The sequence below is a fragment of the Pungitius pungitius genome, chromosome 7, assembly GCF_949316345.1.
Source record: "Pungitius pungitius chromosome 7, fPunPun2.1, whole genome shotgun sequence".
Taxonomy (NCBI): domain Eukaryota; kingdom Metazoa; phylum Chordata; class Actinopteri; order Perciformes; family Gasterosteidae; genus Pungitius; species Pungitius pungitius.
The window spans coordinates 17,264,036-17,289,931 of record NC_084906.1 but is presented as its reverse complement, the minus strand read 5'-3'; the positions used below and the strand labels follow the sequence as shown (position 1 = coordinate 17,289,931).

The 25,896-nt window shown below is 41.9% G+C and overlaps 4 protein-coding genes across 6 annotated transcripts; 2 read left to right on the top strand and 2 right to left on the bottom strand.

Moving 5' to 3' along the window:
* Nucleotides 1-4,995: 4,995 nt before the first annotated feature.
* Nucleotides 4,996-6,633, bottom strand: pole4 (polymerase (DNA-directed), epsilon 4, accessory subunit). Its single transcript, XM_037470698.2, has 4 exons — nucleotides 6,219-6,633; nucleotides 5,705-5,789; nucleotides 5,518-5,559; nucleotides 4,996-5,312 (listed from the first exon to the last, which is right to left on the bottom strand). The coding sequence occupies exons 1-4, from the start codon at nucleotides 6,465-6,467 to the stop codon at nucleotides 5,299-5,301; spliced, it is 390 nt and encodes a 129-aa protein (XP_037326595.2). The 5' UTR covers nucleotides 6,468-6,633; the 3' UTR covers nucleotides 4,996-5,298.
* A 740-nt stretch (nucleotides 6,634-7,373) lies between these two features.
* On the top strand, nucleotides 7,374-11,527 carry LOC119217216 (serine/threonine-protein kinase NIM1). Its single transcript, XM_062563455.1, has 4 exons — nucleotides 7,374-7,473; nucleotides 8,340-8,645; nucleotides 9,193-9,455; nucleotides 10,145-11,527. Exons 1-4 carry the CDS (start codon nucleotides 7,452-7,454, stop codon nucleotides 10,886-10,888), a joined length of 1,335 nt encoding a protein of 444 aa, XP_062419439.1. The 5' UTR covers nucleotides 7,374-7,451; the 3' UTR covers nucleotides 10,889-11,527.
* Nucleotides 11,528-14,728: 3,201 nt separating this feature from the next.
* Nucleotides 14,729-16,884, bottom strand: ccl25b (chemokine (C-C motif) ligand 25b). 2 transcript variants are annotated; one of them, XM_037470740.2, is made up of 5 exons: nucleotides 16,782-16,884; nucleotides 16,332-16,435; nucleotides 15,430-15,547; nucleotides 15,180-15,293; nucleotides 14,729-15,085 (listed from the first exon to the last, which is right to left on the bottom strand). In XM_037470740.2, coding segments are annotated over exons 2-5 (297 nt in total). In that variant the 5' UTR covers nucleotides 16,396-16,435; nucleotides 16,782-16,884; the 3' UTR covers nucleotides 14,729-15,084. The 2 variants fall into 2 exon arrangements, with proteins under 2 accessions (XP_037326637.2, XP_037326638.2); XM_037470741.2 differs by having other exon boundaries at nucleotides 16,332-16,426; nucleotides 16,782-16,866.
* A 2,001-nt stretch (nucleotides 16,885-18,885) lies between these two features.
* On the top strand, nucleotides 18,886-25,676 carry gclm (glutamate-cysteine ligase, modifier subunit). 2 transcript variants are annotated; one of them, XM_037470506.2, is made up of 7 exons: nucleotides 18,886-19,268; nucleotides 20,294-20,356; nucleotides 21,834-21,918; nucleotides 23,334-23,390; nucleotides 23,504-23,706; nucleotides 24,061-24,175; nucleotides 24,547-25,676. In XM_037470506.2, exons 1-7 carry the CDS (start codon nucleotides 19,134-19,136, stop codon nucleotides 24,714-24,716), a joined length of 828 nt encoding a protein of 275 aa, XP_037326403.2. In that variant the 5' UTR covers nucleotides 18,886-19,133; the 3' UTR covers nucleotides 24,717-25,676. The 2 variants fall into 2 exon arrangements, with proteins under 2 accessions (XP_037326403.2, XP_037326402.2); XM_037470505.2 differs by having other exon boundaries at nucleotides 21,831-21,918.
* The last annotated feature ends 220 nt before the right edge of the window (nucleotides 25,677-25,896 follow it).

The window sequence follows — 25,896 nt, the reverse complement described above, 5'->3', positions numbered from 1 at the left end:
GAGGAGGAGAGGAGGAGAGGAGAGGAGGATAATCTACTCTGTCACCTCTCCCTCCGTGGCTGCCTCTCTTATATCACTCCCTCCCTCTTTTTTTTTTTTTTTTTTTTTTACCTCCCAGCCCATCTCTCACTCAACCCACTTACACCACCTCTCTGGTTCTGTCACCCCTCCCACCCTCTGTTTATCCATTTTCAGTCACTCTCACGCGCAGCCAAACTCCCTCCCCAATCCTCTTTTTCTTTCACACTCTCACTCGTTTCTCCTTTTTTTTTTCTCCTTCGGGATGGCGAGCCTCATTTGTCTCATTTGAGGCTTTAAATTCCTCCAACGATTGCCTTTTCTCCACCAGGACCGAAACAGATTCACAAGCCACGGGGATTCGTGCCCGCGGGCGGCTTTCACGTCACATGATCTGCCCCCGATTCGCCATTCGAGCGACACACAATGTATTTCGTTTCCAAATGGTATCAAAATGAAGCCTGATTTGTGTGTTGCTGTGGAAACTTTCAGACCGGACGGTGGGCGTGTCCGACTGCTGCGTCTGAAGAGGTCTCGCAGCAGAGTCTTGTTCTCTGTGGGATTCCAGACGAAATGCCAAACATACCTGGAATCTTTGATCAACTGGATTTACGGTTAAAAATGGGCGTGCATTCTCAAAGGTGCACCGTAGGGCCTTCAGATCATTAATACTGTAGAGAACAACTGCTATGTGGATATATAGTAGATCAATCTGGACCCTTTGGCCTTCTCTAAATGTTATACTCTGCATTTTGTCGGTTAAACACCTGATTGGGCCTGTTTTTTTTTTACCATTTTTAAAAGGTTTACCCGTCGTTCTGGGTAATTTATCACCTCTTTATTTGCACGTTGGAGGAGGTGTTCGACAAAGTGCCGTCTTCAGCTTCATACTTCTTGTGTTCAGTTCATTTGCTGCCACTATTTCGGGTGATCTAAAACAAACAACATCTCAGTGTGTCATCTTTCAAAACGAACGACACATTGTTCTCAGGCATGCATTATACTGATAAATGATAAATGTCTTTAAACATTCTTTAAACAAACGCCTGGCAGCCAATAGGAAACCAATGCCCGTGCTTTAGTTCTTTTCTCTTTTTGGGGCTTAGCTCATAAGCCAATGTGCCAATTTCACCAAGTAAATGTAACATGTTTGGCCAATAAAGAGATTCAGAGGCTCTCCAGTCCGACCATAAATCCTGACACAGTTGTTAGTTTACATGTGCACACAAGAACCAGCTGAAGGCTTTTTTTCCAAGAGTCCAGCCATCCAGATCGATGGCAGAGGCTCTTCAACAGAGAAAAAAAAAAAAGCATCCTGAGCTCATTACACTCGGAGAAACCACATAGACGGGTGTCTGATTCAAGATGTTCCCTTGAACCGAGCTTGTGGTCGAGAAAAATGACAAACACATGTACCAAAGGCCGGCGATGCCGCCAATAAAGACGGTCTGCAAAATGATTGATCAAAAGCTGGATGATGACACATGAAACCAATGTCGCTACAGTTTATGTCTTTACACATTTAATTGGCTGAAGTGGTGAAAATCTATAAGTGAGCTCTAAATATTATTAATAAGGAAAGACATGATTGGGATTTTGACCATTTGAACTATGCTCTTTGTTGATTTGCCCTTTGCTTGGAGCACTGTTCTTTCCCCAGTCGTTACTTAACTTATGTTAGCAACTTGCCATTTTGATCATGTCAACCTTTTACTTGATGAGGTTGTTAGATACTCGCCGGTGAAACTGCAGAGCCGCTCAAATGCAATGGAGGTGCATAGAAGACCAAAACAATTCAGCAGCAATTTATAGCTTTTTTACTTTTTTTTTTTAACTATAGCTTCAAATTTCTGCTGAATTCCGCTGCTCTCCCAGATCGTCTCATTTTCTTGCTTTTAAATAGTATTGCAACCCATTTGCGCTTTGATTCTTGGTCTTTGGATTCCTGGGCTCGATTGTTGCCAACAATGAGCTAAACTTTCTTGTTGCAGAGATCGCTTCAGCATCACATTTCTAGGTTCGAATCTGGCACTCACTAAGATTTGGCATTTCCTGTAACTCTTTGCAGAATGAAAACTATTGAAGAAACATTTTGGACTGTGTAGTTGGTGAAAACACGTTGCTGCTCTTCATTCTGATCTACTGCTGCTGTTGCAGTTCAAGTTATTTCTGTTGAATGGACACTTACAGTAGATGGTTTCCCCCAAGGGCGTAACCACGCATTCTTTTTTTTTTGGGGGGGGGGGGGGGCGCGGGTCTTGTTCCCCCCCAATATTGAGAAAAATACCTATCTGTCCCCCAATACACTGCAGAAAATATGTAAAATATATGTTCTCCTTCTATGAACCCTGTCAATGGATCGGTCTCTTGTTATGTCTTATTTATTTTCATATTATTTCTGTTTGTTGTGTGTGAATCCCCTCTCCCAATTGTACACTTGGTGTCACTTTGTTTGAAACCAATTTGGGTCGTTCTGCGTTGTCATGGTTACCTATCACTTTTCCAATAATCCTTCCCGAATAGAAGGGAAAACTTCTATAAAATCGTTCCTAAGTTTACGAATACATAAGTGTACAAATTAAAACAATAGATTACACTTCATTACCCTGGATGCTTTGGACATTTTGTCCTCTGGAAAGGAAAGGAAAACTGAAATATATTGGCTGGATTATTCTGGAACAATGAGTTACATCATGCAAGGAAGTGTTGCTTTAGAAACAACCTTTGGCGAATGTAATCAATGGGGGCAAAAGCCTGCGGCAAAAACGGATCGGAACAAATTATCCTTTGGCCCCTGAAATACCTGAAGAACTAATGTTCAAACAAAAAGGAAACAATGTCGCATATGGGCAAACATATTTGCTTCCTGATGTGGAACAGTCTGTGCGCTGAGGGGTGGGGTTCGGGTAAAGCGTGTGTGTGTGTGTGTCCGTCTGTGTGTGTGTGTGTGTGTTGGAGGTGGGGTTAACTGTTCAAGAAATTGACCCAAGAAATCAGGTTGGAATGTCAGCTGCAAAAACATACCTTCCACATGACTGCAGGTCGGCTTGTGAGACGGACACATTTTCTGCATATCTTTGCCGCAATTACAATATCTGTCAAATTGTGCAGACTCACAAACATGTGGGCAATGAAATAGCTGCAAAAAAGGTAAGGGGGGGGTGGGGTGTGCAGGGGGGGATGTCTTCCTCTTTAAGGGGGTGGAGAACCTGAGATGGATTGAGGGATAATATGGCCTCCTGCAGATTGTTGGATGACACGGTTCACTGTGTGAAATATGCAGCCGAAGAGATCCGACTTTACCTGCGTGGCATTTCCAAGGGAAAAAAACGTCACTGATCTTTGATCAGTTCATTTTTTGTCTTCCCTGAAGACGTTGCAATTAGGTGATCACCATGGGAAGCATTCAGAGGAACCAAGTAAACTGTTTCAGTCCGTTTCCAGTCATGATGCTAAATGACCCTTTTCGACTTAGCTGTTTTATTTCAAATACAAACAACAGGTACCAGCCAATTTTCCCATTTAAGCTATTTATTTAACATCACGGTATCTGGAAGAGAAAAATAAAATATTCACAACCTGTGGCATGACCTGACGTAACATCGGCCTTAAATCCGCAGATAAATACATTTGACCCTTCTCTTTACCTGGGATCTGATTATCATTCCAATTGGTTCGCAGTGATTTTTAAATAACTAGACAAACAAAGGCACGGGACCAGCTTATTCTGTCAACATGCCAATGTCCCATCATTAAAAGGACCATCAAGCTGCTCCCAGATTCACTGTTCATTCACTCTGGGCAGAGGGAAGCTCTACATTTTGTTTTCACATGAAAATTGCTTCATGGAATGTCGTTGTTAGCTGTGGGAAATAAATAAATGTCCAATCCTTCAACGTGTGATTATACTTTATTATAAAGGAGAACACCATGTTCCCCTGTGCCAGTCAGGCATTCCTCTGCGGGGAGTTGACTAGTGCTCCTCTGGAACCAAACCTGAGTGCTTCTCCCTGCTCGGTTTCATCGCTGCACGAAACACAAAACCCCCGAAAATCAGCTTAAACACAGGCATTTATTTTGAAAATCTGCAAAAACTCACGGGGTCTTGACTGTGCCTAGAGTGTGTAACCGAAACCGTTTGTATGTGTTTAAGAAATGCTGCCAGGAAGAACAAAATATGTCTCAGGTCTAAAAGAGATTCAGATAAATTCCTAAAGCAAACTCAAAACTCTTTGTCATTTTGAACAAGTCAAAGACATTTAACTTTCACCTCCTGCTGCTATTGCGCTGCAATTAACTACCTTGGCGTGAAAGAATGCTGATGACATATTTAGAATCTGGTCTCTTTTCCAAGAGATTTACTGTCGGTAACTCGATGCTGTTTTGTATTCAACAGACGCAGACTGACTCTGGACTGTGGTCAAACCGACATTAGCTTATCAATTCAGCTGATAACTGAAAAGAAATAGCATGTTGTTGCAGTCATTTGGTGTTGCCATTACATAGTTTGTCCACCAGCAGGCAGTAACTGAATTGTAGTTTCAAACCGAGTTACAATTGCAAAAAATGAAGGTAAAGAAAAAGGTCTCCATGAGCTGCACAGCAGGAGAAAGCTATTCAATTCCGTAATTTAGAACAATGTGGTTTGAGTGTGAACGCCGCTTCTAGAAACATCATTGGATCTCTCCTCAAGAAGGCAGATTCAGTCCAAGTTCCTGTCTTCTGGTAATGTGATTTTTTTGTGTTTTTTTTTTTATTTGGTTTGCAGATTATTTATTGTGAGGGAGAATTTAGTATTAAACGGGAGCAAAAAGGACAGGGAGTCCTTTTCTATGGAGCTAAATGCTGCAAAATGACTCAAACATTTTTTTAAAGCCGGTATGTCATCAAAAAGGACAGAAGTAATATTCCCAGTCAGGATGAGCATCCCAATCCCCGTGGGACTAATACGTAAAGTTGATATATAGTAACAATGGGTAGAATATAGTATTTTAATACTGACTACAGACGGACATGGAGTTTAAAACTTACATTTATTCCATTGTGCAGTAGTTTTTCACAAATATTTACAAAAACATAAACACATTTACACATTCCCACTGAAAGTAAAGTATGAAAAATCTTAAATGGAACATTGTAGAAAAGCATTTATAAATATCCATTGAGACTCTGACTTAAAAAAGTACCAGAAAACGTTTTCAAAACAAAAATGTGTTCCTGAAACAGAAAGTTTCTTGGATGGTTTCAGATATTAAATGTTCTTCTCGTTGGGAGCCGCTTTTAATCTAGTGTGCCTACAGAAAAATAAAGAGAACAAACTCAAGTTGTACATACATTCTACACAGGAATGGTATTAACAATGAATACAGGATTTGTGCACACATTTGCATGAATATGGAGTATGTTTATGTATTCTTACATTACGAAGGTGTTATATTAAGTTGACCTTGTTTAGGTGAAGTCAACTAATGGAAATGTAAAGTCCTGCTGGGAGCTTACCTTCAAGAAATGCAAATTCATCTATGGCCTCAATTGCATTGTCTGTAGAGGTAAAAGACAAGAGAGTTTAAAAATAAACAAGGTCAAAACTAGTGTTCTTTTTTGCATCTGAACATTTAAACATTAGGTTTGTTGATATCCAAGTGAACATGTTAATGTACTTTGATATATATTATTATACATTTACCCAGGTCCTTTCTTTGCAACGTTTTTCTCTTCCCTTGCTGGGCGTACACCAGGGAATCTCTGGCAATCATCTCAACAAACAACTCCTGGAAGAAAGAAGGGCATTGATGTTCTGTCATTTCAAGCTAAATCTAATACACAGCCTAATAATGGCTATAATTTTTTTGTGCATTTAAAAGTGAACTTTATTTCCATCCTTTCCCTTTGTCACTATAAACTTTGTTTAGTTTTTGCAAGCTGGCACATACCCTTTTAATGTCAGTTATACAGACTGTAACACATTAAAATAATTCAATTGGAGGACAACGGTCCTGATGAATGTGAAATGTTATAGTAGGCCTACTTCAATGCTTTCAACAGTTTTTATTGTAAACTTCATTTAAAACACAAATTAATGATTTCATCGTACTGAATCCGGATGAAGATATGACGAATGACTGCGATAACACGGCGTGACACGGACTTCATTTTATTCTGATAGGGTTGTTGTTTTTTGTTGTTGTTGTTGTTTTTACCGTGGCTTTGGCGATGATGAACACGGACTCCTGGCTTGCCAGTGACACGTCTGGGTCGGTCTTCATCAGCGCTTTGATGCGGGACAGCGGGAGTTTGGACGGTCTGCTGTGGCTCACGGCGGCCGCGGGGCCTGCCTGCTGCCGGGTGCTGTCCTCCTGCGCCTCGGCCCCGCGGGTCTCCTCCTCACTCCCGCACCGGTCAGGGTCGGGCTCCGTGGGGGTGACGGGTGTAGCCACTTTTGCGGCCATTTTCCTTCTTTTTTTTAACACGATAGTTACACTTACAAAAAATATGAATATATATACAAATCACCGATCTTCTATCAACATGCCCCAGATGACAACATCGTGAGCAGCGCGCTAAGCATGTGCTTCCGGTTTCTCCGTGAGGGGTTTTCGCTGATTCGTCAGTTGAACACTCGGAGGCCCGCCTTTTCCTCTCCCGCCAACCAATCCTCGTTGGTGATTGGTCGGAATGGCGAGAAGTCCATCCTGTACGCTCGAAGAGTATATGCCACGATGTTTATGCCTAGTAAACATCGTAAACAAGTAAATCGTGTATTTGTATTCATTTTGAAAGCAATTTATGATGGATGAGCATTGTTCTTCTTACCTCAACTGGTGAAAAATGTACCCGGATAAAAAAAAATGCTTTTTGTCCACGTGGGGGAAGCAGAACCAAACCGTGAACAACACTTTAAAACTAGTAATGCTAATGTGGCAAACTGTAAGCAATCAGATGGCATCTAGTAGTTGGAACTCAGCACAGATCTTTTTCTTGAGAAAATGCCAAAGTTGATGCTAAATCCTCCTCTAGGTTAACAAGCTTGAACGTGGTGAGCAGCGCAGTTGATTTGCATTCAAGATTGAATATTTTTTTAAATATTTTTTTACCTTCTCAAAGGTAAGTAGGCTATATTTAAAGTTCACTTTAAATATAGCCTACTGCAATATGTGTACTATCAATGTTTCAATGATTAAATGAATAAACAAAGTGTTTTGTTATGTTAATTATATTGTCTTTTAATATTTATCACCACCGAAAACTAATTTGAATAATAATTAGTATTTTCTTTGAAACTGAGTATGCAGCAATTCATTTTAGTCTATGTTAGATAATAACCCAATGAGCAGTACACTAATACACTGTTAATAGGATTGTGACGAGGGATTTAGTCCTCGTAGGCCGTGTTCACTTTGTTCAGGGAGTGTCAGTGTGCCTGAGGGACAGACATGAAGGATTCACAGCTCCAAGGTAAATGCATCTGCTGTATTCTAATACTCCCGTCTTTTGCAGGAAGTGTTGTATTGTTTGAAATCTGACGGTGCTTAGGATTTGGCAGAAGAGAAATCTGCCCTCGTCGCTCATTGCTCTTTGTGTAATGCTGAACTTTGATCAACTGTTTCCTGTAAAGATTAAAAAGAAAACAGGACACAAAGTTTACGTAAGAAAATATTCTGTTTATTAAATAGATGTGGTAAGAGTTTACGAACTTTGTGATTAAAATATGAACTAATGTTCCCAGAAGAGACAAAACAGGAAAGCTTGACACATCCTGCTTTTGTCCAAAAAGATATGCATAATTCCTGTGGAAATGAATGAGGAAACAGATATAACACAAAGCAACACCAGTAAAGAGAAAGGGGCTTATACTAAAATGCCATATAAAGATATCCTCTTGTATCCTGTTCATTTATAAACTGTCAGCAAATATTCATCTTGGCAAATCACTTATCATTGGCCTCCCTCTTTTAACAGCAAGTTATGAACTAATCACAAACCTGACAGTGTTGAGATTGTTGTGACTGAGGCCAGACTTTTTAGCTCAGAAGATCACACGGAGGTCAATCTCATTACTGATGTTCTATACATGTAACATTGACCTCCGTAGGACTCCCATGGTGCACTACAAAGATATCTTAAGAGAGTATCTGGCTATTTTTGGCAACAAATACAACGTAGGCGGTGCAAATTACGTAACAAAAAGTCTATTGCTATTCAGTTTGTGGAACAAGCTCGAAGTGCTCATTTCATATAGACAACGTATTTTTAAGATCAGGAACCCAGGCATCTCAATTTCTTTCCAATTTTCCTCTTGTTTCTTAAACCTTCTTTCGAAGCCATCAAACGACGCCTATGGCCGAAGCAGAAAGATGGCAGAAAATCAAAAGGCGAGGCTACAGCGGAGGAGAAATCAGGCTGCAGGCCGGCGGCCTGCGCTCTCCCAAGCGCCGTCCTTCGGCTGACCGAAACGGAGAGGATGAGGCAGTCGCCCTTCGACAGGGTCGTCTACGACATGGCCCACAGCGAGAGGATCGTCAACGACCTGATGCTCGGGCGAAGGGTCGGCTTCTACGAGCTGCGGGGAGAGATCGGGCAGGGGAATTTCTCCACGGTCAGGCTGGGCATCCATGCCTTGACCAAAGGTCGGGAATAAGAGGCAGTTTTCTTGTGACTCCTTTCTTGACCTCTGTGAACCGTACATTTCATTGAAAGCTTTTTGTCTTAACAAATTGTAAGCTCGCAGAGGTTGATAACGACTGGTTGTCAAACTTGATGCAACTCAAATGATGCAGCTCAAAGTTGTCGGAGAAAAAAAAAAGAGACCTGTTTTTATCTCTGCAAAGTGTCTCAGTTGATCCCTGCTTTAATCGATATATAACAAATGTTATATTCCACAGGAAGCACATTCCCTGGATTAAGCCTTTTCCACTTTTCCATATTTAATAATATGTGGCTAATCTCCTGAGTAACTCTTTCTGATCACCACGGATCTTCTCCAACCCCTGGACTGCTTTATACTCTGAGGCCAGAAATACGTTCCGTCTGCCTTCCTTATGCGCCAAAACACTCCCACGTGCTTAAATATCTTAAGAACTGTCTGTCCTTATTTTGAGCCGTCACCTTGTTTGACACTCTCTAAATCCTTTGGTGACATCTAATCCCCCTCCTGGCCCACATCTTCTGTCCCAGAGAGAGTCGCCATCAAGATAATGGATAAGCTGGACGAGAGGCTCCAGCCAATGACGAACTCAGAGATCAGCTGCATGGAGAAGCTGTGCCACCCCAACGTGGTGCGTCTGTACGAGGTGATGGAGACCAGCAGGAAGCTGTATCTGGTGATGGAGTACGGCAGCAGTGGGGACCTGTTCTCCCGGGTCACCAGCAGGGGGAGGCTCAACGACCTGGACGCCAGGCTGGTGTTCGCGCAGGTCGTCTCTGCTGTTAAACACATGGTGAGCGTCCACGGCGTCCTCACAGAGGACTGTGCTCGCTTTCTTTGAGGTCTCCATCGTTCAGACGATTCAGTCGTTCAAACCTTTTAGTGGCCATGAAAGAGGTGAAATTAAGGGAGATTTAAATGCAACAGTGTTTCTCTGTCAGTCGTAAACTATGGATGTGTTAACACACCTTTACTGCTACATAAGTGGGAAACTTTTTATTTAAAATAATTATTGGATCTAGTTTTCTACTCTACTCTTCATCAGAAAACATAACCAACTTTCGTTCACTAGTGTTGATACTAATAATAAAGATAAAGCTGTCAAACATAAAGTGCACAAAAGTAAATAATGCAGAAAAAGGCCCCTTGTGAGTCGCAAGTTAGTGTTTTTCTGGCGTTATTACTGAGGAAGGAATGTGTATTTTTGCTTTTAATGTGAAATGTTGGATAGTGTTAAACCTTTGATCATTCAGGTGACACCACCTGAAAAGTTAAGGGGGGAACTACTAAGAACTCACACATCTGAAACTGGGCAAAGGGCCCTAACTATAACTGTCCGAAAGGTATAATAGTTAGAAAAGGTGCAACGGACCATTGAAGTTAATGTTGTTGTTCAATTTGTCATCAATTTAACCCTTCACCCCAAAATAGAACCTCTAATAACACGTTCCCCTTTTTGGGTGGTGTGTGTTTACATTTCAGCACGACAACAACATTGTCCACAGAGACCTCAAGGCGGAAAACATCTTCTACACCACCAGCTACTGCATCAAGGTCGGAGACTTCGGCTTCAGCGCCGAGAAGGGCCCCAACGATCTCCTCACCAGCTTCTGCGGCTCACCGCCGTACGCCGCCCCCGAGCTGTTCCGGGACAGAGGTTACGCCGGCCGCCACTCGGACACGTGGGCCTTGGGCGTCCTCCTGTACTTCATGGTGACGGGCACCATGCCCTTCCGCGGGGACAAACTGGGGCGGTTGAAGCGCTCCATCCTGCGGGGGGCCTACGCCGTGCCCGCCCACGTGCCCGCCCCGTGCCAGCTGGTGATCGAGGGCCTGCTGCGCCCGGCGCCCGCCGACCGCTCGCCCCTCGCGCAGGTCGCGTCCGGCCCCTGGCTGGAGGGGGTCGAGTGCCCCCGTCCGTACGCCTCGCTGCCCCTGTCCCCGGCGCACTTCGCCCAGGCCGACCGGGCGCTGTGCGCGCAGGAGCAGGAGGTGAAGGCTCTGCTGAGGGACCTGGGCATTACGACGGGCCACTTCCAGAACAATCCCTGCCAGAACGGCCGGAGCCCGCTGACGGGGACGTACCGGATCCTCCTCCACCGGGTCCAGAAGAGGAGGACGGCCGAGGCGTTGGGTTACTCGGTGCTTCACCCCGATGACTACGGGAGCCCCAGGAGGTGGACCGTAGACGCGGACGACCCCTCGGCTGTCTGCGTTGTTCTGTAAAGAGAAATAACAAGAAATCTAAAGTTCTGCTTTGGTCCAACACGTGGGCCCGCGCTCCATTGAGCCTCCGTTAATTTGTGAGGCGTTATGTTACATGTTGAGCAATGCTCAGGTTGCGCAATGCTTGAGCGGAATGGCAAACACATGGAGGTTTCGAGGTCTGAGTCGGACGCTTCTTCCGTCCCGCATAGTAAGTCAATTATAACTTTTGGACAAAGGCACCTCTCTTAAGTAACTATGAGTAGTTGCATCACCAGTAAAAAGCTTAATGATGCACGACATTCATCAAACGCCGCATGGCCACCGGCATCTTTGAAAACCCTCTTAGTCAGTGCATAGTTCTACTGAACTAATCCAAGGCTGCAAGTAATCCCAATACGATAGACATCAAGAATCTGCTACAGAAATGAAACCTGAGACAATGGAATAACATCCTGGGAAAAAGTTACTCACGGCCAATAACAAAAACCTGACGGTGTTAAACATAAACAAATGCCTAAAACGCCTTAAATAAGAAGGAAATTTATTTAAAATGTTTTTTGAACACACATAATGTTCTACGTTTTGCACACTTTTTAATATGGTTTCATTTGTATTAAGAAGTGTGTTTGCCCATGTTTTAATGAAATAATAAATGAGTATTGCCTGAACTGTTACTCTGTATTTATAATTATAGCAACAAGTAGGGCTAAATTGATTACCATAAATAACATTATTTTCAAACAATAATTCTTAATATTTACTTAAAACTCTTAAGTTTCCTTCCAGCAGGATAACAATAATGTCTTTTGCTGCTGCATGCAAGACTCCAGCCAGGATTTATAGAGATTGCTCATGAGATCCAGGCTTCCTTATAAGCCAAGTTTGAAACAACATTGACCTGTTCAACCAGCTCGCAGGACATAAACTCATCTCAAGCAGCAGGGATTATAATAAAATATGATGTATTTGTGAGTTCCAAAGCAAGCTTGAGAGTGTGACACTTGAAATAATTCCAATCAATTCAAAACCCTCCAGTTTCTTTCTCTCACTCCACTTAATCCCACTAAATATTTAATTTGTGAATTCCACCCCAGGATGCATCGGTCCCTTTGAGCCAGACCTCCTGGTTTCGCCTTCCAGCGTCGCCTCGCAATTTGGTGCCAATTCTGCCCGTGTCTGCATGCACAAATATTTCGGATTGGCACTAAGATGACAGTCACATTTTGCAATAGGGAGTTGAACCTGCAGCCCGCAGGCCTTTCTGCAGAGAAATGTTTACAAGATGTGTGCACACACAACAGGGCCCCCTGTGAGGGCCAAGAAGGAGTCTTGACTTGCAGAAAGCCTGCTCTTGCTCAATGCGACCCGTGTGAAATAAATCCTCATTGAGCCTCACGGATGAATAATGTACCTTATGACAGAATGAAAGGTAAATTAATCAAAGGTTGCATTGGCTCAGCTGGTGCAGCGAGGGAGAGCAATTAGTTGTAAACAGAGGTGATCAAAGGTGGGCCACAGTTAGCTGTCATTTAGGTTTATTAAGCATGAAGAAAAACCTTTGAGCAAAAATGCCTGCAACCAAAACAGGACAGATTTTAAAATCCTTCAATTAATTCTGGTAATGCCATTTCTATTTTAACATCACCTGGCGGTTAAAGTTATTGGGAAGAAATCATGTTTAATCATTAAAAATAACTTGTAAATCCCACAAAAAAAATCTCATATCAGAACTTCTTTACAATGCAAACACCTCTCTGATGAAACTTGTGTTTTTGACCATAAAAATATTGGGGTGCGGGTGATATTAAGCTGTCGTTTGTCTAGGATTACATTTGACAGTGAAATACATTTGACATTTGACAGTAAAATAACAGTCCAAAGCTCTGGATGAATGACAAGTCTATTTAATTGATGATAGCACATTTGAGATGGTTGCGTAAGAGTAACCACTTTGCTTATCTAAGTAATTGTTTTTTTTAATATGGGAGAGTGCACATGAACAACATGAAATATGAAAAGGAGTAGTGGTGTCTTTTCTGTAGCAGGCGTTTTCCCTCCCTACTTACCTCCTTGACTCCTTGACCCTTAGCACCCGTGAATTAATAGCGTTGCAAAGAGCTCCAATCTTCCTCAAAACCATTTAGGAGAGCGAGATGTTGATTCTAGTCAGCAGTCGCAAGTATGTTTTTTTTACATTTATTTACATGAATCAATGCACGGCCAGTTTAGCTTCATATTGTATGCAACCTGTCACTGTCAATGTTAAGGGACAATCCTTGTGTAATTCCAAAGTTTGATTCCGTAAAGCATGAAGAATCTTTAAAAAGGGGCCCAATCTGAGATCGAACAAGGCAGCAACCACAGCTGAAGTCTTATTTCTAGGGAATGGTAAAAAAAAGTGTTCACTAACTGAGCCAGGTCTGGTCTTTCCTGCAGCATGACCCAAGCTGTGAGAGACATGAGCTCGATTGCTCTGACGCTAAAGGATCCGGCCCAAACCGTACATTTGGATGAGTGTAGAAGAAGGGAGAGACATGTCCCGCTGGAAAGACACACTTGTGATCTACAGGGACTCATTTGTTTATAAACTTGAAGTGCTGTTACAGCACTGCACACATCCACTTAAAATATCCCAGGAAACCCCCCCACACCACCTGCAACGAGTTTCCCAATGATTCGGCTGTTAAAAAACACGGAAGAGTGAAATGAAAGTGAAGTCTGAATTTCAAAACGAGTGAGCGTTATCGTGACAACGCAATGCAGGAAAGATAATGGAGGAGCTTTTTACAGCTGGACGACATTTAATGTGATGATAACCATTATTATTATAATATGTAAGATTAGCAAATAAGACGCTCAAGAAATACCTCAGCAAAAACAAACATGGTCAACAAGATCATTGTTGATTTAAATTGGCAAATCTTCAGTTACACGTCGTTACAGAAGAGGCCCTGAGGAGGACCTGTCCCGGGGACACCGAGGTTTATGTCTTTGTCTCGAGGCCCTCAACTGGTTTATGATGTTTTAGGACATTTCACAATTCATCCATCCACTGGGGAATGAGCAGCGCTTTGGCTCAGTAGGGAAACATTCACAAGATTTAACCGCAATCCAAGTTCCCTTTGACTGGAACTACCCAAGGAGCCTAAAGGTCAAGGGTCACCGTGGGGATACAAATACCTCCTCGACGTCAACTGGGTCCAAACTATTCAAGTAACTCTGTGTATTTTTTTGTTTTATGAATTTGAATTCTAACACCGTTGTACTTTGCGTTTACAGGAAATGAACTGGTTCTGGTAATAATCCACCATTGGGGGACATGTTTGTTTTTTGGGGGCTCACTTCTAACAGTTTGCTGTGTCTATTGTTCTTGATGGGAACTTAAAAAGCAACAACGGTCACACAGAGGCCTAACTTTGTGTAAGCTTACGTAAAGAATTGGATCATTCCAAAAGGATCAGTTCACAGCCAGTATGAACAAGATGAAATGATTTCACCACACAAAACCTGTTTCAATTTAGGAGAAAATCTCTGTCACAGTAGATCTTTAACCATGTCAATGCTTTACCGTCATTGTCACGAAGCCAAAGAAAAGTCTTCTGAGACCAAATTTTCCCGTCAGCCGAGTTTCATTGTGTGAGCGGACGGCTCATGTCATGAATTATTGGTTCAAGTTAATGCCAAATGCAGACTCTGAGAGATTACCGGAACGGGTATCCAGTTAAGATCTAATAATAGAGGAATTGTAGGGGTTTTATCCCCCAAAATCAACAATTGCAACACAGAATCTGGACAGAGCAGATGTAAAACATCTTGGTATTTTCCTTAATCACCGTTGGCTTTTAAAGAAAACCAGAGTTGGGTTTGTATTGACTCTTTATTTGATACAAAAATACAAACACTTGAAAACCTTTTATTCAAAAAACATCAAACCTATCCCCAATCGTGTTTTAACATATGCATCACGCACACAAATATAGTCTGTAAAATACAAGCTGCTACATATTAAAGAGAAATGCATAGTCTCTTGTGAAGGATTTTAGCTAAATGGCAATAGCAATGAGGGTATAGTTTGTTCGTCTTATGTTGAACCATGCACAAAAACGTACTTCATGTGGTTAAAGGTGATATATGGTGCCCAAACAACGGGGGGGTGGGTGAAACATCGGCTCTCCTCTTGCCCCCCCGTCCCTCCGTCGTTAAACTCCAAGTGCTCTACGGAGACAAAAGTGTTACGGTGAAGATTTGCACTCAGTCATCGAGTTTCTCTGCAGGGAAATGAAGTGCGGTGTGTTGCGTAACTTCGTACCACTTCTGCCTCCTCATATTCAGCTTCTCGATCACCTTCTGGACCCAAGGCTCATCCGGATTGGCACAGCGAGTCCACTGTTTTGCATGTGACGGCTTCTTCTTTATCATAAACCTACAGACGTCAGAAGTATACTGTTTGAGACCATCGAGCTCGGGTCGAACAAATCGGTCAAGTGAGCAGGTTGATTCTTTCTCCATTGGTGTCGCCAAGTGAGAAAAATAGTGGGAAAATGCTTAGGTTTACTCACACAACAGCTCTGATGTTGCAATCCCCATCTGTCTCCTGCATCCTGTAGCTTTCAATGTTTTTCTTTACTCTTTCTGCTAACGCGTGACGATAGCCGAGGCAGCAGTTGCCGTACGAGCCTGGACGGAGGGGCGAACCATTTATTCACCATATCAAACAGTTGTAATTAATGGCATATTAACTTGGGGGTTAAATTAACAGCCTCTCTGGAATTCCCATAAACCGGGCTGCAAGTGCCCGAGATTGTTGAGAACCTTTGTAGATTCAGTAATGAAAAATAACAAGAGTGAGTCATTTTCTTTATGGTGTGTGGTATCTTACTGATCAAAATTAAAGATTGGATGTGTATAGATCACACACACACACACACACGCGCGCACATACACACACACACACACACAAACATACGCATACAAACACATCGGGAGATATTTACAGCAAAGACTCAAATATTGCATATTTTACGGGCTAATTTTGCCATTAACGTGACTACTTGAAGAGATAGTGGACTAAGTTTATATCATTGTGGTCATGCAGAGGAAATTTAAAAAACATTTAGACCTTTTTGGTGAAATGAAATGTAAAGAAAATAAAATTGAAACATTAACAAAACAAATAAAATGCACCTAAACTCATATTCACAGTATTTCAGTGTTGCAGTGAACAATTCACATCATTGAAAGAAAGGTATTAAGTGACAATCTGGATTGTGAAATACAGTCATAATCCAACCAAATGTGTGTCTTCACAGTCATACACCGAGCTGTGTCCATATCTTTAGGTTCCAACTTCGAATGCTGGAGCAGTTACCATCACGTCGTTGTGCCATTAATAAAAATAAGCAGGTGCACTGGTGAACGGATCAAATGTGTTATCATAATGACATAGGTGTGTTCCACTTACCTTGTGCGAGGCACAGGTACATGCAGGAGAGGACCAGGAGCAGGAGAAGAGCCTGGGACTTCATGGCTGTGGCTGCTGTTGCTCTTGTTGGATCGCTGCGCCGACTCAAACAGATGAAATCAGAGCAGAGCTAAACAGAAAGACGGGAGAACACATTCCCACCCCCTTTGCCTCCACGTGATGTTGTATTTCCAATACAAACCCCTCAGAGCGCTTGTGAGAGAAAGAAAGTTCAGGTCTTTGACCCCCCCTCCCCCTGCTCCCCACTGATTAAAGATGTTGAAATCCTCTTCTGTTTCCTGCAGTGTGCAGCTCTTTTTATCTTGAGTGAAATTTAACTGAAACCAAGTGGGTTTGTTATCAATTAAAGCTGGATTTTCTCCCTGCAGTTCTCTCTTGCAAAAGCATAACATGAATGTTGAGGTTGTTTCAAAAGCGTGCAGGACTTACCTGCTCACGTTCAGTCTTTCACAGGATGCGTTGCTGTTGTTGCTCTGATCCCTCTAATATAGTGCACACTTGTGTGTGTGCGCCCTCCCTCTTACCACACTTAATATGTTAACTACACTCAAAGTCCCAAAACTGAAATTTGATCGCTGAATTCCATGGGTCCATACTCCCCCTCTCCCTCGTCCAACCATCACACACACACACACACACACACACACGCACACAAGCAAAGCTTGTAATTCCTTTAATTCCTCTTCCCCTGGCAGATATGTCAGTGCCTTCCTTTGCATCTGTAAAGATACTTCTTTCCACAAATGCCGATCTGATCCGACCACACTGAAGCTGTCCAGCTGGGATCCCTTCAAAAGTTGGTTTAATTTGTGTCTCTTACCCATAACTCAAATCCAGTAAACAGGGCCCATGTACAATTGATTATCTCTAACAGCTCCTCTCACAGCTGCAACCCTTTTTCAGGCCGACACGTGTCAGACAGAATCGTATGCCTGTAGCAATGCTGGATGTATAATGACATGTACTTTGTGTCCCTTTACATTGTTATCCACATCTAGTGTTTGACTGTGTCAAATTTGTATATATATTCTTATATTCCTGCAATAATGTACCCAAAGAGAAAAGGAAAAGTGGTGTTACCTATGCACTGAATGTGTGTGATAAACAATGTTTTCCACCTTTATCACTAGTTCATTTAAAAATAAGTGACAACATGTGTGTGGGATTGTGTATAAATGTGTGCAAGTGCACGTATTATGGTATTACAGTGGTTAAAATAGACAAAGAAAGAAATTATGAACATATTACCTTTTTGCATCTTTGATATTCTATTATCCTTTACATCTTTTGTATTTATAATTGTCTGTAATTTTATGTAATTTCCACTCTCGACATGGACAGAACCAATAAATACCCAACATGTGTTTGCTTTTTATAGTAGTGTAAAAACTCCCCTCCCCCCAAATGCCTGGCGAAAATACAGAGGTTGTGACCCCAGTGTCGTCCGAGTTTCCTACAGAGAAAATAATTTGAAGTAAGTAAAATCGTCCCTCGGGAGGCATGAAAAGAAAAATAATCCCAAGAAAAAGGAAAAGCTTTACATAGATTACTACAACCCTATGTGATAAACGCAGGTCTCATTTGAAAACCCATGACATTTATGTGCGGCTTTGACATCCACTCCTCTGGGAAGGATTTCTAAGGGATTTGGGGGTCATGTCATTCAGACACAAGAGTGAGTTGAGGCCACTGTTGTTTGGCAATGAGGCCTGGATGCAGTCTGCATTCCACAACGCTAATCCTAAAGATGTTGTTTGATAAGGTTTAGGCCAGGACTTGTTGCAGGCTAGTGGCATTTTTCCACACCACATTGGGAAAACTATTTATTTTTATTGACCAGACTTGTGTACAGCAGTATTGTAATGTGGAAACCAGAACATCTGCGAATAAGTTAATTGATAAACCACATAATCTAAGTGTTATGCATACCATCAAACGTACATTTATATACTGTACATACATACAAAATACATACAAACACACCTATACACATACATACGTTGCTAACAGGTGCAACGGTTCTTTAAGAAGTAAAGATTCCTGTATTTTATTTGACATGTTTATGAGGTTTAATCTGCTCTATTGTCATAAAATACATGTAGTAATTTAAAAATATACATTATTAGAAATTAGAGAATGTGATAAGATAAGCCTTTGTTTGGCTTTGCAGGGGGATTTGGTTAATACATCAGCACAGGGACAGAAAATAACTAGTAAGAGGCATAAAAGAGGTAAGACTAGAATACCAGTAGTACAGATTAAATTCAATGGTATGAGCCAAAAGTGCCAGTAGAAAACATTGGAGCATTTCAATTTGGTTCAAATGTGTTCTTAAATATAATCAGTTGTCATTCAATGACGCCTAAGAAAAATCACAAACCCTACACCACCATCTAGCGGTCAACAACGAGAATTTCATCCAACTCAAAAACCTATTCCTTGGATCCAGTTCCGTGGTGTGAATGTAGCCCACCGCTCCGTGACTCCAGCGCCGCGTTTTACAACACGTTCCCCGAAGCCTCCGTGTGGGCGTGACCGACCCGGCTTGTCTGTACAACCGCCTCTAAGCAACCAACGGGACCCGCGAGTTACAGCCAACACACCGAGTGCAAGTCATCCTGACTGCGTAGTTTTTTTTTGTGCTGCCGTTGTTATCCAGCCGCGGGTCTCGGCCAGAGTTCAGAGGAGCGGGTTTGTTGTCAAAGTGAAGGCGCGCTACGTCGCAGACACCGATTAGCATCCCGTTAGCTCGTGGTCGCCCCCCCCCCCCGCGAGCCCCACATGGATCCCCGAAACACCAACAGTGAGGCGTCGAAGATGTTGCTGTCGCACGCCAAGACCCTGACACTGCACACCGGGAACCTGGTCAACCGGAGTCGGCTGAAGAAGAAGTGCCCTGGTTCTCCCAGCGAAGAGGTAATAAATAAAATGTAAAAAAAGAAAGTAGGACTTTACGTTGGCTTGTTGGTTTGACAGTTTAGCTTATTAGCTTAGCTTTTTTACGTTGACGTCCAACGTCACCTGGCTAACGTAATACTTATTGCTATTGTGATCGTAACACATGTAGTTAAAGAGTCATACGATGTAACGGGGTTATAAAGAGAGACCGTCGTTCATAAATATGAGTTATTCAAATTGTAGCTGTCGGAGATAAAGTAAAATACAAGTTATTTGAGTGAAGTGTGTCTTACTTATCAGGCAGGTGCTTCGTTGGTTACAGTGTCTGGTCGAGTCACTACTCAACCTATTGAAATGCTGTCCATCGTGAACTGAACCTCAATATTAGTTTCAACGTTGATTCATATATTTAAAAAAAAAATCGAATAAAGACGAAAAAATGTGGAGGAGGTTGGAAAGATTGTGATCCCTCACAGAGCCTTGACTCTCAAACATCTATATACGCACATACATCCTCATAATAAAGAAGTTGTAAACTAAGTTTAGTTAAATATGTAATTTACTGATTCCACAATGCAGAAACATGCTTGACAACATTGTTTATATCAATAATGTAACTACAAATAGTTAATTTACTGTATTGTCTCAACATAAACCGAACCATTGTTTTGGGCTCTCTGTGCTCGGCCAGACATATTTACCTTTTGGTTGATTGGACGTTTTCTTTTCCTTTTTGCACTCGCACACACATCTCTCACTCATCCACATACTTCTTACACTACAATGCAGCCGTCCTCCCCGTTTTACCTTTGTCAGCACTTAAACTAAACCCTCCTGTCTTTGTCCCACACTTTGAGGATATTTGGGACATTAATACTTTTGTCCAAACTTATTTGAGTAGTTTAAAAGGTATTGTGTCACAGATGTTGGTGTGTTGAGAAGAAAAAAAACTGCTCTGCCTCAGCACAGTTTCAAGTATCCGTGTTGAAAATATGCACGTTTCACGGATTTCAATTTACAATTGTCTTTATTTCACATTTCAGCTTCAAGACTGCATTCAAGCCTCACTCAGCGATTGGTTTTCCACGACAAAACCGCCCTCAAAGGTGAGGAGGTGTTTACTCTTTGTTAATGTGTGCTTGTAGTGCCGTCGGCGTCTCGATGTTTATTAGTACAGCCACTTCAGGCCCTTCCATCCCAGTTTAGCATGTTAGTATTTGCGTTGACGCTCAGTTATGGTCAGACTAGAAGTATTTGCATCGGTTCTACAATAATGAGCTGCTTCCCCGTCGGCCTGTAACGTTCCAGTGCTTGGGAAAATAAAATAACTGTAGAGATGAACATCAAAGGTTCCCTCTAGCCTGACTGAAAAGAAGCTGTCATGATGAATGATCACGCAGGGCTGGCTGCCGAAGGCGCCATTCCAAATGTGCGTCCGTCTGTGGGGGGGCGGGGCGTTTGAGGAGTGGGTGGAGGTACAGAAACGTTGCCGTGGGGGCTTCGTTCATTAACTGTGATGAGATAGATTGCGTTAACCATTTGTCTCTGTTCATCAAGCTACCGTGTTCTGTAAACACCGACGTGGAGATTTAAAACAGTGCATGATCACGCACAGCTCCTATCCATTCCTTTCTGAACACACCCCTGCACTGGCTTATCTGCTTCCACTTTTATTACAGGACTCACGTGGGGATGGGGGAGGTTTGAAAGAGTTGAATTAAGGGATTGTACATGCAAAGCGTGTTGGGGAAACGGAGAAAGTGGGCTGTTCGAGGGACGGGGACCTGAGTTGTCTTCAAGCTGCTGGAGGAAAAATGCGCTTTTTGATGCCGTCTAACAGATCTGCGTTGTAGCAACTTCTTTTAGAAGTTCTTGTCGTTTTATGAAAAACTTCTTTTAACAATGCACTTAATGATGTAAATGTGAATTTTAAATATGGTAGTGTCTCACGTGTGATGTGCTGACACGTCATGTTCACCTAAAGAGCACTTAAAAAATGCAGCACTCATTATCAAGTAGTCCAATTCAAAAATAGTATTTAATGATAATAAGTTAATGATAAAAAAGTTAGAAGTTTCCTCTCGTGACCGCGCAGACTGAAATGTCTGAATCAGCGATAATGATCTCATGTACCATTTCATGAAAAAGAAAATCAGAACGCCACTTCCTCTTGAATGAAATGGAATAAAGCAGGTTTGCTGAGTGGTTCCTGTTATGTTGAATCATTCCACCAATAGTGTCTCGGTAGTGGAGCGACCAGCAGGTGGCGGTAACGCACACAAATGAGCAGCAATGGCTGCAAAAGGCATCAAAGCTAAAATCTAGTAGCAAACATTTCCTTCAACTATTGTGGTTAACAACATAACTAATTTAGAAAAGTCAGCATTCCAAAGAATGTTTTAGGAAGGAAATGCATTCATGATATTTGTGAGACTTTTTAAGGCACAATGCTGTTGTTTAATCTTCAAAGCAAATATTTGGAACTCACTAAGCCACTAATATTGTCAGGTAATATTGTCAGGTCTGAAGTGGTTTTGTGGACACGGACAAACACAGTCTCTAAATGATGTGCTTCTCAAGCAGGATTTTCCAGAAACATTGGACTGCTCCATTCCCGAGGCCACTGACCGCATCTCGCCTGAAGAGAGGGATGAGCTGAGGGTTTCAGGTCAGTGCTGCAGGGTTCTGCCACAGGGTGTCACAAGACTGTTGGGTGACCTTTTTGCGTTGGCGGGTGGGTGGAAACTGCTCCCATGGAAGAAACATTTTGTTGTTGAATGCATTCATCTTGTGCACTTTAAAAACAAAGTTAAGAGGCTTGATCTATGAAGTGCTTTTGTTAACAATGTTGTCCTTGTGTTATTGGTAGTGATGGAATACAACCAAGTAAATGTGCTCAAGTGCTGAACTAGTACAAGTTACAACTACTTGTAGCTTACTAATTTCTACTCCACCACATTTCAAAGAAACAGGTTTTATAAGAATTTCTACATATACATCTGAGTTGACTGCATGTAATGGCAGGTACATTTAATTATTATTATTATGACTTAATTATTACATTATTATCTAGTGTTGTGCATGCCGTCACCAAAGATCATCATCACTCATCTGTTACAGATCCTGTTCTTACATAAACGGCCACAAACAAAACACGGTGTTAACGCTTTGTAGGTTGTAAGTTGTTTTAATAGCCTGCGGTCCAGTTGCAGACCTGTGGCGAACTTTGCAGATGATAATGTTATGCTAATGTAACCTCCCCCCCTGCAACTGTCGCTTAGAGACAGTGCAGAATATACAGGATATATGGGGAATATTCAATTCAATCCAGGTTTCGATGAGGAGACTGGTGGGTATTCAATTGGAAACAGGAAATGCCCACCCCAAATTACGCTTAACACAACAGGTTTAATTATAATGCAAATGCACGATCCCACACATCAAAAGAATGTCCAAGCAGGTAATAAAGGTAAAAAATAAAGAAAACCTTTGAGATCTCAGGAATTAGTTGTCCAAAAGAAAATGTCCTACCACCCTTCTGTGCACAATCAATGTCAAATGGACTCCAAGCGCACTGTGACGTCCGATGTGAAGGTTCTCTTTGTGGTGGATGGATGAAGATGAAGATGTGGTGGCAGACTGGACAGTACTTCAGGTTCCAGTGATGGAGCTATCCAACCAGCCAGGATATCAAATGTTCAAAGTTTTTACCATCTTCCCCGAAACTCCAGACATTGAATGGCTCATACTTAAACAATCAAATTAAAGCTCTTCATTTTTCTTTTCTTTTTTTCTAAATCATAAGTTTCTCCTTACTCCTAGCTTACTTCATAAGAAATGGAGAAAACAAAGATCGTCAATAAAGAGACAGATGATCACTTAAATAAATCTCTGCATGGAATGGCAAAGATTGACTATTAAGGAAAAGATGAACTCTTCCTGGTTAAACCGGGAAACTGTGACAACCTATTTAATTTACATATGAACAGTAACCCACCTTCAACCCCTGGTTACACTAAGATGGTGTTTCTAGGAGAAGAAGTCCTTTACATTGAAGCTCTTCTTGTTTGCTGGTTTTCACAGTGAAGCTGTTCCTGTGCGAGTCGGTTCAGTCCTCCATCGGAGATGCGGTGGAGATGGGTGAGCTTCAAACCTCCTCAGATACATTTTCATTTCATCTCAAAAACTACAAACACCTCCTTAGGAGACTGAACTCTACTTGTGTTTCGGCCTCGTCTGTCACTCATTCCCAGTCTGCCAGGCGCTGGCAGTGTCCCAGCTTGACTCTGTTATCATAGCGCCACCGTGGCCCTTGGACGGTGAGGGCCGAAGTTTGGCTCACCTACAGCCCTCTTGGAAGGAGCTGGAGGCTCTGGTCAGAAGCCAGAAGATCGCCGCTATCGGCACGTCTGACCTGGACAAAGACTTGCTGGAGCAACTCTACAACTGGGCTCAGGTTAGTGGAAGCCGCCTTCTTACTGTGTGCCTTGAGTCTTCTTTGGAATATCCATTTGCTTTGCTCTATTATTAACACTGGTCCCTTTTAGTTTAGACCATGTATTTAGACTGCACCTGGGATGTCAGACTAAGAAACTTGTGAAACTGCAAGATCAACATCATAATCCATCGCGCAGAAATTTGAGAGCCAATTCAGAAACCCTGGCTTTATTCCTTAAATGGCTATGGAGGCAACGTACATGTTGTCTTTTTTGAATACTTTGCAATCAGGTACTAGTGTGTCTGTTATGAATTTAAGGCTTTGTACCACAGAATGAAGCCAGTCGGTGGCCTCACATCCTCTCTTGTCCAGGTGAAGCCCAGCAGTAACCAGTTCAACTTGGCCTCCTGCTGTGTGATGCCTCCGGAGCTGACGGCCTTCGCCAAGGAATTTGACATCCAGCTGCTCACACACAATGATCCCAAAGGTGAAATTTAGTTGTTCAATTCAATTGTTTTTTTTGTAATTTGTAGTGAGATTTCTAAATGCCAAACTGTTCCAAATTAAAGGTCTTCAGTGCTTAGTTAAACAATAAAGGTTGATGTTTTTTGGGATTCTATATTTTTCAAATTTGCAGCAAAGGCCATCCAAAAGTGAGTGGATTCCATTATTAAGTGTAGTCTGTGTTTGCGTAGTCAGCTCTTTGCCAAAAGCTGCAATGCCCATGGATTGTTGAAAATGAGGATACAATTGCAGTTGGGGTCCATTTAATCTTGTCTTTAAGTTCTTTGCAGAGTTTAAATTGCACCCTTCAGAAGAGTTTTATACGGTTCTTCTTTGGGCTTCATGTTTCCACAGAGCTGATGTCAGCAGCCACTTTCCAGGAGGCGTTGCGAGAGGGATCGAAGGACCTGAACATTGCCGACTGGAGGCTGGAGTGGGTCCTCCGCTACTCCATTATCGTTAAGAGCAGGGGCATTATTAAGGCTAAAGGCTACCTTGTCAGTGCAAGGAAAGCAAGTCCTTAGCACACCGCACGATTGAAGACACATGGACGAAGCCATTTTCCTCCCTTTCCATTGGCATACACACAAAACATGCAAAGTAAAAGCTCTGAATAACGGATGCTGCCCTTCACCACAAGTCTTGAAGCCATTGTTTTATCTTAAAAGTTGGATCCGAATTGTCTACAATTTCTTCATTTTAACCGATGCAGGTGTTCATTACCATCTCTGTGATATGCAATATCAGCTCGTGTATTGACAGATTAGCCACTTATCCCCTCAATAGAGGCTGCTTTAATGATGGAAAATGGCAGGTGCTAAACGTTGATCCAAGGCGCGAAAGTTCCTTAACCTTTTTTTTATTTTAAGTGCTGCTTATCTATTTTTTTTTTATATCCTGTCCTCACACCTGCTTTCTCTCCACTGTGTTTGTGTGAATCAAGCGATACATTTATTGGTCTGAATGAAAAGTAAAACAAGATTTTCATTTTTTTTTTAATTCTAAAACTTTCTGAAGATATCAGGAAATTAGAAAAATAAGTGCTTTTTAAAGTCGAACTAGGTATGAGATGTTTATTTTATGATGCTGATCAACTGTTGTTGATGAAGAAAATAACTAAAAGTATATATTACTTTATTTTACTAGGCATATTTTCTGACCATGTTTATCCACTACTGTACTCATAAGATTAATGTGAGGGTTGAAGCCGGCGTTGGGCCTCTAAATGAATTGTTGTCCGCACTGGAAACTCTGGGCCAAAGAGATCTTAAAATATGTTAACTCTGAAAAATACTTTTCCTTCTAGGAATCATGGTTGTTTTTCCAAACAAGATCCAGTAAATCTCATCACAACAACCTATCTGTTTGTACTGTAAACATATGTAATGTCATATATCTGTATTTCATGAATCAGCTTTATTAAAATCACAGAAGTTATGTTTTACCGTCAACACTGATGTAATATATTTAAAAGGTGGAACGAGGCTGCGCTTGTGTGATTCATTTTTTTTACCTATTATTTGTATGTATATGTGACATGACTGGAATGATCTTAGATGGAGCAACCTACACGTCCCCCTTCACCACACACTAACCAATCCTTTGTTTGTTGTATTTAACCTTGAGATTGCTACTCAAACCTGAAGTAAAGCCAAAGGCTCAAACCCAAGACTGGGCTTGACCCCACAACCTTCAAATGCAGTG

What these genes read in the sequence shown, in the direction of transcription:
- pole4 (XM_037470698.2), bottom strand. Translation starts at nt 6,467, where the DNA reads ATGGCCGCAAAAGTGGCTACACCCGTCACCCCCACGGAGCCCGACCCT. An exon ending in TCATCATCGCCAAAGCCACG is followed by an intron (nt 5,790 to 6,218) that starts GTAAAAACAACA and finishes TCTTTCTTCCAG; the next exon opens with GAGTTGTTTGTTGAGATGAT. An exon ending in GTTGCAAAGAAAGGACCTGG is followed by an intron (nt 5,560 to 5,704) that starts GTAAATGTATAA and finishes TTACCTCTACAG; the next exon opens with ACAATGCAATTGAGGCCATA.
- LOC119217216 (XM_062563455.1), top strand. Translation starts at nt 7,452, where the DNA reads ATGAAGGATTCACAGCTCCAAG. An exon ending in GAAGGATTCACAGCTCCAAG is followed by an intron (nt 7,474 to 8,339) that starts GTAAATGCATCT and finishes CTTCTTTCGAAG; the next exon opens with CCATCAAACGACGCCTATGG. An exon ending in CATCCATGCCTTGACCAAAG is followed by an intron (nt 8,646 to 9,192) that starts GTCGGGAATAAG and finishes CTTCTGTCCCAG; the next exon opens with AGAGAGTCGCCATCAAGATA.
- ccl25b (XM_037470740.2), bottom strand. Translation starts at nt 16,395, where the DNA reads ATGAAGTCCCAGGCTCTTCTCCTGCTCCTGGTCCTCTCCTGCATGTAC. An exon ending in GTACCTGTGCCTCGCACAAG is followed by an intron (nt 15,548 to 16,331) that starts GTAAGTGGAACA and finishes CCCTCCGTCCAG; the next exon opens with GCTCGTACGGCAACTGCTGC. An exon ending in TGCAACATCAGAGCTGTTGT is followed by an intron (nt 15,294 to 15,429) that starts GTGAGTAAACCT and finishes TGACGTCTGTAG; the next exon opens with GTTTATGATAAAGAAGAAGC.
- gclm (XM_037470505.2), top strand. Translation starts at nt 19,134, where the DNA reads ATGGATCCCCGAAACACCAACAGTGAGGCGTCGAAGATGTTGCTGTCG. An exon ending in CGACAAAACCGCCCTCAAAG is followed by an intron (nt 20,357 to 21,830) that starts GTGAGGAGGTGT and finishes GTGCTTCTCAAG; the next exon opens with CAGGATTTTCCAGAAACATT. An exon ending in AACTCTACAACTGGGCTCAG is followed by an intron (nt 23,707 to 24,060) that starts GTTAGTGGAAGC and finishes TCTCTTGTCCAG; the next exon opens with GTGAAGCCCAGCAGTAACCA.